Source organism: Anopheles nili, chromosome 3 (genome assembly GCF_943737925.1).
Source record: "Anopheles nili chromosome 3, idAnoNiliSN_F5_01, whole genome shotgun sequence".
In the NCBI taxonomy this organism is placed as follows: Eukaryota; Metazoa; Arthropoda; class Insecta; order Diptera; family Culicidae; genus Anopheles; species Anopheles nili.
Window position 1 is genome coordinate 57153715 of NC_071292.1, and position 13716 is coordinate 57167430.

Consider the following 13716-nt stretch of genomic DNA (forward strand, 5'->3'; position numbering starts at 1 on the left):
TGGGTGGACTCGTGTTGTTGGATCGAGAAGCTTTCGTCGGTCATTGAGTTTCTCTCGCTATTCCCTCTGTTTCTCTCGCTTGGTTCTGCTGCTTGATTGTTTCTGCTTCTGACCAATTCGTGGTTTGATGGAAAGATCGGAGATCATGAAATACATAAGACACACACACGACTTTTTATTTTATCTTTACATTTTCGGGTTCTTTTCTCTGTTGGTGTTTGTTTTTTTTTCTTTCACAACTCGTTTGCACGTTCTTATTTCTCGTCTTTGGCTTCTTTTCACACACTTTGCAAGTTACACATCAGGACATGGATGTTTGCTCCTTAAAAGCATTCGAACGGCGGTGCATTACAGTTCCCTCTGGTGTTTGGTTGGCGGTTGGTCTTCTTCCTTAGACTTTTCACTCTTTAGTTCTCTCTTTCTATCTCAAACAACTCACGCTCTACTATTTTCTATCTCTTCCTTTAAACGTCTCCTTAACACGTACGTCTCTCGTCTCCTCACACTTTGCTAATGCTTACTCCCAGGTCTTAATGACTTCGTTGGCTGTTTGCGTTTGCAGTTTCCCGCGGGTGGTGAGCACAGGACGATCGGGTCGAGGATATTTTGTGGTTGTTGGTGTCGTTTCGTACACGGGAACACAGAGAGAGACACAGAGATGGTCGGCGGCACACGAGATCAGGTGGTCGGAGATCGGGATGAAGTGACATTAAAATGACGAACAACGAAGGGAGGAAAAACAAAAACAAAAAATGGACAACGACACAAAAAGGGAACGAAGTACGCGGACCGAGTTTCGTAGTAGAGTTGATGAAAGGGAGAGAAAGAAAAAAAGAAGAAGAGAAACAAATCATTATAGACAAAATTGCAACTCATTTGTGTAGCGCAGAAATATCATTCGTAAAGGTATAATTTTGTAACGATACACTCGTAAAGTAAGCAAAATTTGGAAGCGTATTGGTTTTTTTTATCGTAAAAAGAAACAGAGAAACTTTGAAAGCCGAAATATGAAATCGTAAAGCGGTCTTAAATTTATCGTTTTTGGGGGGAAGAAAGCTAATAAAAAGAACGAACCAAAGGATCCAATTCAATTGGATTTGGTGGCAATTTCGCGTCGCGCAAAGAACACGAGTACAGAGAAGCACGCGGACGAGACAAATGAATAAACGATCACAGGACGCTTTGAGGTGAGATAGAGAGTAGGAGAGAAGCTTTCGCGCACGCGGACTTTTAAAAGCTTCGATCGTGGGGGAAGGGAAACAAAAGCTTATGCCAATTCGTTCTAAAGCAATTGGGAAAGCAGGCCGGATAAGCCGCCCGCTGACGGTGATGGGCTTCGATCGTACGATCGATCCTACTGCTAACGTTTCGTTTACACGTTTCGTTTCAGCAGCTACCTTCTTACCCGGCGTTAACAGGACACGCTCATCGCTCTGTTCGCTCATACGCACTTGTGTTTTTTTTGTGGCCAGTTCGGTTGGGCGCCCACACGTGCTGCCGTGCGGGTGGGTTGCAGGGAGATTGGTGGTGGGTGGTCGAATGATGGAGCAGGTTTGGTGGTGGGTGGTGGTATTGATATGGTGGAACCACGCGCCGTCGATGGCTGATGATGTTGTTGTTGAAGGAACGCGAACACAAAACACATCTTCAGGGGGCTGGTGTTCCGTAGGGTGGGAGGAGGGGGGAGGGGGGTAGGAGAGCAGAGAGAAAGGAACTATTCGCGCGCGTACACACACACATACAAACACACGCACACACGCAGGATAGACGGCACGAAGACGCGAAGAGCTTTAAGTTGTGTGGCCGCCGACATGGATAAGCGTTGCTGACGTTGATGATGACGATGATGATCACAGGAAAGCAGCAAAGAGTGGGTGGGGGGGGGGGGGTGAAGAAGTGTTGACGTGGGTGAGGTTTGGTGCCACCCCACCCCTTCCAACCGTCGAAACGATGCCTCCTTGATCACGCAAAGAGGTGTGCTCTGCCACCGGAACTGAGGGGCTCGCACACACGCGCGCGCGTCACCAGGACACGCGTTGTGCGGGGGCCCAGGACACCGGTCACTGAAGCGGTTGTTGCTGTTGCTGCTGCTGCTACTCCTACTGCTCTGTCTGCCCAGGACGCGTCGGATCGGTACATCGTTCCCCCACCCGGGAGGATCGACGGGATGCGGACAAACACAGGGAGAGAAAGCACAGAGGGTCGCACACAAGGGTGGCTGGCACGATCGGCCGGTATTCGAAGCTGGTTGAGATGCGGTTGAAGCTTTCTTTGTCGCTGCACTTGTTTTTTTTTTTTATTCGAGCTTTTATTGAGCTTTTTTTTTGTCGGGAAGCCGCCAGAGTTTGCATAACACATATGATCTTTGGAGAAGGTGATGAAGGTGGTGTGTGGCGCGTCGATATGGGGTGGTGGGGGGTTTTAATCACACGCACTTCCTCTATTACATTCTGACTGATGGTGTGTGGTGGATGTGTGTACGCGTGTGTGTGGGCTGTTTTTTGTAGATCTTTTTTTTTTCGTGTGTTTGTTTTTTTGTTGTTGTTTTAATTGTAAAAGGAGGGAGCTTCTTTCTAATGGAAATCAGGATTGACTGTTGGCAGAGAAGAAGAGAAACACAAAAATCACGTCATGATTAAACGAACGAGAATATCGAACGCTACAGCTACTGAACAGCTACGGCAACTACTAGGACAAAACACACTACCAACAAAACGAAACGAAATGGTAGACTCTACTACTCGAGCACGAGGTGCTTAATTCTACGGGAGCTACTTGATGCTCTACATCTACGGTGGGTTGCACAATCTACGGTTCAACTGGTTGTACGACGATCAAATCCATTCACAGTACACCAGCTACGACTCGACAAAAGTGGTGTTTTAGTGTAGTTTTTTGTACAAAATATCAATCTACAGTTCTAGCGATCAGTCTACAATATTCACAGTGAGGGGGTTACCGGTTGGTTGTGTTCCAGCTCCTCCTAAACCAGCCTCTACTTACACGACAGGCCGGGCGGCGGGCGCGTTGTGATCGCGTAGTGAAGATCGTGTGATAGTGCATGCGTGTGATTCGACAGATGCATGAAGACGATGAAGAGATGATCATGATGCAGCAGCAGTACAAAAGGCGATGCTTTTGTGGCGCTTTTAATTCATACACACACACACGCACTCGCATAAAGGCGGCGTTCCATGCAGCTGCAGCAGCAGGTTGGTTGCACTCACTCCATCACGGCAGATTTGAGGGGCGTTCGTGTCGTTCTCCTCGCACACAATGTCATCGGTTGTGGTGGATCGTGTTCATGGTGGCGTTGATGAAAATGGTGATGGCGTTTTGTGGTTGCCTCTCGTCATTACCGGACAACTCGGGGACGAGAATGCGCACACACTGTTTCACTGCTTCGGTGGTGGCGGTTGCCAGGATTCACACAAAAAAAAACGCACACGCAGGTTAGGGAATAGAGACAGCGGGAGAGAGAGAGAGAGAGACAAGCCGAGCATTCCTCACGGCAAGGGGTGCAGTATCCTTTCCCACCCATTGGGGCTGGAATTTTCTATCCAGCTTTCCTTGCGAGCGTGGAAGGATTACCGTAGGGCCTCGTTGAAGGCAGAAGTACAGACAGACAGATAGATATAGAGAGAGAGAGAGAGAGATAGCTTTCTCAACGTCACTCAGAAGCGGGAATCAGAAAAGGAATCGGGAAAATAAAAGGTTCGGTTAGTAGCGGCTGGAGCATCCTTTTCTAAGGACACCCCCACCAAAGGGGACGTGGGCGGGCGGTGGGTTAGAAAAAAATTCGCTTATATTAATATTTCATTCGGTATGTTTAAAATGTGTTTTTCTTTTTATTTTTGTTTTGTTGTTTTATTCTTACGCCTTCCGTCACTGTGTGGCTGCTGTTAATATGCGCGCATCTTGCCCTTTCTGCACACACGGTTTTATCGCAAATTTTCCTCTTCCCCCCAAATGTGTAGGTGCGCGCGCGTGTTTCTGTATGTTTGTGTGTTGAGGTGTTAACTCGTCCTCACCTGGGGGAAAAAAGGGATCAACTGCGGCACGCGGGCAGAGAGACCCACGCAATGATTTTCCCCTCCGTGGGTGGTTATAAGATGCCGCGGTGTCCTTTTGCATTACTAATCTTGACTTCTCTCTTGACCCGGGTGAGGGTGAATTAATTCACGCCCGATTTTCTTCATCCCACCAGCCCAAGAGTGGTGTCCTCTCGCTGCGTAGGAAAGCGTCAACTGTTACATTTACTAGGCTGCTGTCTCGCACTTCCATTTGTGGCTCGCTTAGCGCCACGTTTTTGTTTCTACCGCGTTCTTTTTCGCGTCTTCCCTAATGATTTAGTGGCTCGTGGTTTTATTCGTGGGAGGGACATACACGTCTTGCACGATTCTAACAACTGCAGGGGCAGGGATGGATGTTGGATTCGAACCAGAGAGAAGAACATAACAATTCACTTCACGAGCGGAAACATTTTCCTTTTCACTGCTTCGTGAAGGAAACTCACCCACGCCGTTTTAACCCCCTTGCTTTAACACTCGTTCCCATTCTCTCTGCGTGGTGTAACAGAACAAGAGAGACACTTCCTACCCCATTCTCATCCACCTCATTCACACGAAAGGGGTTTGTTACACACATTTTTGTTTTTTTCTTTTTTGTCTATGTTTTTTGGTAGTATAAATAAAATGAAAACACTTTCAAAAAGAGATCGACAATAATCGATTCCCGGTTGTATGATTTTCGCTACTGCTCCTTCGACTCGTCTGCCTGCCAGCGTGTGCTGCCCCGGGCGTGGGATCAATGCAAGAGGGGTGAAAAACGGAACAAATGTGCCCAGCCAAAGGGCATTCAGATGGAGTATAAAGAACGGAAAGGGTAGCCCATCAATGAAGCTACCTTAACCCCCTACGCACCACGATGATCGCGCGCAAGGTGTGTTCAAATTTACTCAAAAAATATAAAAAAAGAAAGAAGCAACTACGAAATCGGTACGGGGATAATATCCTATCTACGGCCTTTTCTGGTGGCGGGCGGCAACCTACTATCCTCATGACGCCCGAAGCGGGCTGGTTGTTTCTCTTTCTCTCTCTCTTTCTACTCTAGGCACGCGTCTATTTAGTCTCAGTTTCTCCGGAAGATCCACGCAAGGGGGAAAGCACGCGATGAAAACACGGGAAATGAACCCCATGTGTTATCTGAAGCATCTGATTCGATCGAAATCGATTCGTGACACTCAATATGGCGCGCAGAACCGCTCCACTCGCTCTATAGTACTTTCTCCAATTTCTTCATCCTTTCTGCAACGGCTTAACACCTTTTTCCTGACTCGTGTGTATACAGTTCCAACATTAAACAAGTTAAGTAACTCACGCACGACGAAACAAAACTAAGATCGGAAGCTGGGACATAGATAGAGACATATAGAAGGGCGAAAATAAACTCTACACAGCGGCGTGCCAAATCTCGGTCGGCATCGAACACGAGGCTTTCCGGTTCCAAAGGATAGAGAGTTAGGACGGGAGCTATAACCGACCGATTAGGGGATCCTTTTCCACCTTTACCGGCGGTGTTTTGTTTTCCCGGGGTTTCTAGAATTCGTTAAACGCACGCACGAGGCGCTCGTGTGTGGACGTGTTAATACTAGCATTATTTCATAAAACTACCCTACCATTTTCTGACTGCTTTCCGATACAAAGCTGTAACAACCACTCGGATATCCTTAGTTATTTCTTTTTCTGCTTCTTCCTTCCTTTTTCCAACAGTGAACAAATGCTCAACTACATATTAAGTGGCAAATATTATGTATGTGTGTGTGTATGTATATATATACGAAGTAATGTAAGCGTATGACCACTTCTTGCCCATGCGGCACTCAAAACGGTTCGAGGCGACGATCCTGGTTAGCAAACGGCAAACCCTGTGGCTGAGAGTGATCTCTAACAAGGATGGCGAAACGCATCGGAAACACGGCAGCAAGGATAAACACAATTCACACAAACCAAACGGAAGCCAAACGCTTTATCAACTACAACGCGCGTGTGTGTGTGTGCTTATAGATTTAAAAGGGGGGAAAATCAAATTGGAAACGCAAAAAAAAGAGGAAACACTCCGCTGGAAAATCAAACGAAAATACACACACTCTGATTGGCGCACCATTCTTCGTTGCATGGTGTATAAAACATGTTTTGGCATAAAACAGATTACAAAACTCAAATCGTTCGCTTAGCCGAGCCGAGGTTAATATATGCGGCGATTCGATGGAGTCGAGTCCCCTTACAGCCGGGGTTTGGTAGACACCGATGCCAGCTGGTCCGGCATCGGTTCCATAACGATGTGTAATGATGTGATGGTTGGATGTACAGTAGTAAGAAGTGTTGACAGTAAAAGTAGTGATAGTAGTAGTAGTTTGCAGCGGTAAGTAAGTATAAAAAACAGCGCCATTGCTCACGCATTCCTGCTGGTTACGCACACGCGCGCACATACGGTGGCGTCTCGCACGCCCTTTGGCGTATGTGGGGGATGGTTGGAAGTATTGCATCGCATCCTCAAGCCTTACATAGTACATAGAGTTGTGATTCGGTTGTTTCGGTATATGGGGTCCATCATAATGCTGAGATTTAAAAAGAGCTACTAAACCTACACACGTTTCTTTTGTTTATCCTCTTCCACATATCCTGACTTTGAATATTTGTTTTTTTTTACTACATCCTGACTCGAATTGGTGTAAAGCGTAAAACAATCCGTCACTGCAGTTACATCTTGCACTTGCTTTCCGGCACGTGTCTACGTGAATGGGTGTACGTGTAACGAATGATCTCGTCGAGGAATGGGGAGCAGGATGTTGTTTGAAATCCTCATGTAACATGGTTTAATACGAACTAGATAGAGAGAGGCAGATTACGAAATAAAAAGGGAGCACATAGGGGTCTCCCTCTCTGCTCATCGTAGCCCTGTCCTAACATCTCGTCCTTCGATCGCATCATCCTCGATATGAACAGTAACACATACACAGTAGCTACACATCAAGGCTGAGCTGCGCTCACAGTTCTATCCTGCCATTGTGACCGTAAACCTAACCTTACTTCCTCCGTTCGGTGCCACCGAGAGACATGGACACAACACAGGCACACTTAAAATAACTGCAAGTCCACACTATCTCTAGGCTCATCGGCGTGCTTGCATGCGTGCGTACCCGTACGCATACGATGTTGCACGGTCAACGTTTATCTAAACCTTACGCAATCGGTATTCGCTAAATATTTCAAATATATATGCCCCCGCGCCGCACGCAAAAGGTGCGCATCCAAGCATCCAAGAATAATAGTAGTAATAGTAGTAGTAGTAATAGTAGCAGTAGTAAGTTTTGCTAAATAATGATAGTAACGATAAAACAGTGGGGGCGAAACTCGACTCTCGACTACAATAAACATTACACGGTGATACGATGGGCCCGCACTGGTGCCCGGATCACGTCACGCCAGGGACGACGCTTCTCAAAGATGGAGGATTCTTTGTCTTGTCTCTCTCGTATTATTTGTTTAATATTTTTTTTGCTTTATCATCTACCTCTCCTATTACCATTGCCTTTAACCTCGTTAGCGGATTTCAGTTTTGTGTATATGCTTCACGTTCTCTCATCATTGCTCATGTGATTCATCGTGCAGAAGTGGTGGATTGCACATTCGTATGACGATGGTGGTTGGTTGTTAATGGGTTCAACTTACGAAGGATCTACGGGGATGAGAGCAGGCTAATCGGGTGCCACGCGGCTCCCTAGTTATGACTTCATTGCTAGTTTGCAATTGAGAGAGTACGGGATGTGTGACGGTATATATATCTTGAATATGCGTGCTTATATGAAAGTGTGACGGTGTGCTCTGGTCTGGCCGACTGCTGACGACTCTCCCGATACACGTATCTTCGCTTCTGTGTTTTTTTGTTTTGTTTTTTTTTTTTCGTTTGTATTATCTACTCTCTGTTCCCTAGCCCTAGCACAGCAGCAGTAGTGGTAGAAATTGCGGTAGCAATCGCAGATGTTAAGTTATCATCTCACTGCCATTATGGACCCCATATGATGTAAGCAAAGAACACGGCCCACGCTAACACTAGTCCATGCATATTTTTAATGTAACTCTCACCGTCCGAAATCCTTCTGGCGACGAACTTCAGGATTTCATCCAGCAGCACGACCGGCAGCGAGAACTTCATGACGGTCATCCACTCATCTCCGTTCAGTGGCGTAACTTGGAAAACGGTCTGGAAGGAGAAGAGGGAGTTGATATAGAAAATAAAAAATCAAAACCCGCACGTAAGAAATTGTGAACGAGAACGATAAAGTAAACGACACAAGAGGCTTGTGTGATACTCACGGAAAGAACGTCAACGTATAGGATGACGAAGTGGAGAGCGAACGACAGACACATGGAGGCAATCAGCCACATGTTGGACCATGGCGGCATCTGGACAAGCGACTGGTTCTCAGACAAGCTGTAATGATAAGGAAAAACGTAGTGAACAATTATCCCTAGAACACGATACCTTGGGACGTGGTGATCAAGTCAACGCACCTGTTCATGGCGTTCAACATCTCAATGGTGACCAGCACAGACAGAGCCATGGTCATTGGGTGAGGATCGTTGAAGATCTTGCAGTCAATACCCTTGAACTCCTCGCCACCACCGAGGCAGGACAGATGGTGAGTCAGCTGCCAGTACGACAGCTGCGGGCCAGTCTCGGAGAACATGAACCACCAGGCAGCTCCACCAACGGTAGCGCAACCGACGTATCCACCGATGGCCATGTAACTAAGGTGAAAAGAAATGCGATTAGACATATTTCCTCGACCATGAAGGACACGGGGTCTCTTACCGGAAGAACAACCATCCAGAGATCAAACCTTCATCAGCCTTACGCGGCGGCTTGGTCATGATGTCCAGATCCGGTGGGTTGAAGCCGAGGGCAGTAGCTGGCAGACCGTCAGTGACCTGGGAAAATAGAATAAGAGTAACGTTTGTGAGTGACACATACCGCTGTTATTTGTTAAACGATCGAGCACATTCGTAAAGTGCTCACTCACCAGGTTGACCCACAGCAGCTGGACGGGGATCAGAGCTTCTGGCAGACCCAGAGCGGCGGTCAAGAAGATGGACACGACCTCACCAATGTTGGACGAGATCAGGTAACGGATGAACTGCTTCATGTTGTTGTAAATGGCACGACCTTCCTCAACAGCGGACACAATGGAGGAGAAGTTGTCATCAGCCAACACCATCTCGGCGGCCGACTTGGCGACAGCGGTACCGGAACCCATGGCAATACCGATTTCAGCCTTCTTCAGGGCAGGGGCGTCGTTGACACCATCACCAGTCATAGCGGAGATTTCGTTCATGCTCTGCAGGAACTCAACAATCTTCGACTTGTGGGCCGGCTCGACACGCGAGAACAGACGGGCGCGGGAACAGGCATCACGCTGGTCCGACACGGACAGATCGTCGAATTCACGACCAGAGTACGACTTGCCGGTGGTGTCTTCATCTTCTCCGAACACGCCGATACGGCGGCAGATGGCTTCAGCGGTGGCCTTGTTGTCACCAGTGATGACAATGACACGGATACCGGCAGCACGGCAGCGAACGATCGAATCCTGGACTTCCTTACGCGGGGGATCCAGCATACCGACGACACCGACGAAGGTTAGGTTGACCTCATAGGTGTAGAACTTGGTCGAGTCGTTCAGGTCCATGTCGTCCGGCTTCATCGGGTTGTCGGCGGTGGCCAGGGCCAAGCAACGGAGCGTATCGCGTCCAGTACCGTACTGGCGGGTCAGGTCCAGAATGCGCTGCTTCAGGGCAGAGGTCAGCGGCACCTTGGTGGTACCGACACGGGCGTGCGTACAACGTTCCAGGACACCTTCCGGAGCGCCCTTACAGAACAGCTTCGGTCCGGTGCCCAGCTTCGAGGCCTTCAGCGGGGTGCAGTACGACGACATGGATTTACGATCGCGCGAGAACTCAAGGGTGAATTCCTTCTTCCACTTGGTTTCGATTTCCTGGCGCACGCAGATGGCGCTCGAGCGGCGATCCAGACCCTGCTTGTTCACGCTGAAGGGATTCAGCTTCTCAGCCAGCACGATCAGAGCGGTCTCGGTGGCTTCACCGACCTTCTCGAAGACCTTCTTCACTTCGTTGAAATCAATAGCGGAGTCGTTACACATGATGCAGATCGTGCCCAATTCGTGCAGGGTTTCGAAGTCGCCAGCCTTGACGCGCTGTCCGTTGAGGGTGACCTCACCGATCGGCTCGTAGGTGGAGCCCGAAATCTCGAACTCGGTGAAGCTGCTGTCATTGCCCTCGACCTTCTCGAAGATGAACATGCGCGAGACGGACATCTGGTTGGTGGTCAGCGTACCGGTCTTATCCGAGCAGATGACCGAGGTACAACCCAGGGTTTCGACGGACGGCAGCGAGCGGACAATGGCGTTCTTCTTGGCCATACGGCGAGTACCCAGAGCCAGACAAGTGGTGATGACAGCGGGCAGACCCTCCGGGATGGCAGCGACAGCCAGGGCGACGGCGATCTTGAAGTAGTACACGGCACCCTTGATCCAGGAGCCACCGTGGGCGGGGTCGTTGAAGTGTCCAATGTTGATGGCCCAGACGGCAACGCAAATCAGCGAGATAACCTTCGACAGCTGCTCACCGAATTCGTCCAGCTTCTGCTGCAGCGGGGTCTTGATTTCCTCGGTTTCCGACATCTCAGTACGGATCTTACCGATGGCAGTGTTCAAACCAGTTCCGATGACAACACCGCGAGCCTTACCGGCGGCGACGTTGGTACCGGAGAACAGAATGTTCTTCTTGTCCTGGTTGACAGCGCGCGGGTCCGGGACGGCATCGGTGTGCTTGATCACGGACACCGACTCACCGGTCAGGATGGACTGATCGATACGGATGGTGGTGGAGTAGATCTTGATCAGACGGATATCAGCCGGGATCTTGTCACCGACCGACACCTCGACCACGTCACCAGGGACGATCTCCTTGGCGCGGACCTTCTGCACACCGGACTTGTCACTGCGGACAACCTTGCCCATCTCGGGCTCGTACTCCTTCAGAGCCTCAATCGCAGACTCAGCATTGCGCTCCTGCCACACACCGACGACGGCGTTAGCGATCAGAATCAGCAGAATGACGAAAGGTTCAACGAAAGCTTCAACACCTTCATGTTCCTCAAATAGAGCTAGTACCTGGAGGAGAAGACAACAAATGCAGTGTAATGTTAATAGGTTGTCGTGACACAATATTACATGTTTCAACCAGTGCGTGAGAATTGCATGAAGCTGTCGGAATTGATATTCTGCGCTCGTCTTCATTTTATGTTGTATTTAAAGCTATTCTCGCCAAAAGCAACATTCTCGCCTCGTGTACACACATTCCTTCGAAAATCTTGCGAGTTTTTTGGAGAAGGTTAAAATTATTATTTTTAGAAATATCTGTCTTATCGCTTTACGTCTCACTTCGCTAACGAAACGTGCGACGGCGAGGGGGGCAGAAATGATTCTCACTTTTTTTCTCCTCTCGTGCTCACGCACTGACCGTGAAAATCCGTGCGCATATTAAAACGGCTAGTGTCAAAGAAAACAACATCACGGCGCATAGTTCCGCCGAACTTTAGCCCATGGCGGCGGCAAACGTCTTCGTAAAGAGTGGTGTTATTTTTGGACAAGCCAAAAGAAAAAAAGAAAAGAAAACCAACGAACATCTGCAAATATCGCCATCGCCCCGCTCTCAACCAGGCTCTATAGGGTGCTATAAAAAAATGTCAACCACACCTAAGCACGGTGTTTGTGGTTTCGTGGTGTACCGGGAATAACATAAACAGATTTCTGGCACATCGGCAAAGTGTAGACTATATTATGCCAAACAAAAATATACACCTAAAGGACATTTCGTTGGACTGTCTTGGAAGGGGCGAAAGTTTACTTTACTGCTTCACTAACTCACATCATGCATGAATAAGACTAACAACAATGAATTACTATACAAGTGCTTAACTAACAAAAGTCTAACAAGAGGGGAGACCCTTGAATGTCATCCACCATAATTTTACTTATTTATTTTTGCACAAAATGCACTCTAACATCCTTGCTATGCAATTCTCAGCATGGCTTAGACTGCTTGCCTCTGATGTGTGTGTGTGTGAAGGATACTTACAAAAGAAATGATAGCGGCCAACAGCAGAATCTTGACAAGAAGATCATCGAACTGTTCAAGCACTAATTGCCAGAGTGTCTTTCCTGCGGGAGAAAAGCGAGAAGAGAAACGGTCCGATTAGTTCGCTGCAAGCTGCAATTGTTTATTCCGGTGTGTGCATCGCGCCGCAGATGCACCCTTGTGTCTCGGTTAAGTTCGTTGCCTCGCGGGCACACGTTACGATAGAGTGCTCTACGGTTCTTCGATAGTGCGCCCAGCCCGCCCTTGTTGCATGTTGCCGCCGGTTACAATTGCGTTGTTTTCTAGCCAATTATTTCGTTCGCCGGCGTCACCGGTATACGGCTCTTGGTCTTGGAAGCGCTTATCGCAATTTATTCCACAGCTCGACAGAATTTCAAATCGATTTAGTCGAACTTCAAGGCAGAAAAAACGCCAAACCATAGCCTGCGGGGAGCTGACTACAATACTACGAAGGACGTTTCACCGTATTCCGATTGCGAAACGGCATCCTACATCGTGGAGCAGCTTTCGTCCTTCGTCAGTCTGAAACGTAACGAATCCCGCGCTAAGAATGCTATCGGATGAGGACAGGTCAAACGCCTAGCTAGCGGCCGTAACCATACGCATACGGTACGTCCTCCGGCTCCGTTCTTCAGACCCACGCCGATTCCCTGGCTAGGTACGCAACCGACTCGCTGCGCGTACGTACGCACGCACGTACTTGGCACGTAATACTTATTTTTGTCAGGGGCGCATAAAAATAGCGCCCCTCCGACGTAGCATGTGTGTCCGCGTGTGTATCTCTTTTGCACCACCCAACCCGAAGCTGTGGTCCACCGCAGCCCGTGTGTGCTTGATGAATCCGTAACCTGACTGCCGATTGCCGGGTTGTGATTGCACCCGACCATGCAAACATCCATTCTCTGTTAATTCGTGTTTTTTTACGGCACCGTGACATGAAGTCAGCATAACAGCGCATTAGTATCACCGAGTTTCGGACACCAAAGGACACACACCGGCGGGGGGCAATTAATTCCATGCCTGCAGGACCTTTGCACCATCGGAGATATCGGGATTGTATCGAGCCAGGAGACGGATCTCTTTGTAGCAGCTTTGGGAGGGGGGGGGGGGGTGTATTCCTTGTAATCCGGTTCGTAGAGTTCGATACCGGCACGAAACAACCAATAAACAACTGGAAAGTATAAATAGAAACATCACGGGGCAAAAAGTGTCCGTTTGGCACGTTGTATAATGCTCCATTTCCCACTGTGGAAGGTGCTGTGCCTTTCATCATTTTCTTCTGGTCCGCTTCACCGCACGTCGGTTATTGTCCACAGCAGCTTCTCCACGGCGTCATCGGAGGCTTTCATTTCCCAATTCTCGCTTTCCCAACACGAGTCGGTGGTAGAAGCTGAGGAACAACTCCACAAAAATACCCCCACGGGGGCCGAAGGTGGCAATGAATACAGGTCGCCGGAACCTTTTGCCGTAGGTC

At 48.7% G+C, this 13716-nt stretch overlaps 1 protein-coding gene across 4 annotated transcripts in view; it reads right to left on the bottom strand.

Moving 5' to 3' along the window:
* Positions 1 to 151: 151 nt before the first annotated feature.
* LOC128723123 (calcium-transporting ATPase sarcoplasmic/endoplasmic reticulum type) overlaps positions 152 to 13716 on the bottom strand; it is a 31233-nt gene continuing 17668 nt past the window's right edge. For 2 of the 4 annotated variants that reach the window (XM_053816832.1, XM_053816833.1), the window contains exons 4-9: positions 12222 to 12304; positions 9086 to 11254; positions 8878 to 8993; positions 8577 to 8813; positions 8379 to 8496; positions 7911 to 8265 (exon numbers count right to left, since the gene is read on the bottom strand). In XM_053816832.1, the coding sequence (XP_053672807.1) occupies positions 8068 to 8265; positions 8379 to 8496; positions 8577 to 8813; positions 8878 to 8993; positions 9086 to 11254; positions 12222 to 12304 (2921 nt within the window). In that variant the 3' untranslated portion in view covers positions 7911 to 8067. Of the gene's footprint in view, positions 547 to 1405; positions 2594 to 7910; positions 8266 to 8378; positions 8497 to 8576; positions 8814 to 8877; positions 8994 to 9085; positions 11255 to 12221; positions 12305 to 13716 lie in introns of those variants that run through there. The other 2 variants (XM_053816835.1, XM_053816834.1) reach the window with 2 other exon arrangements.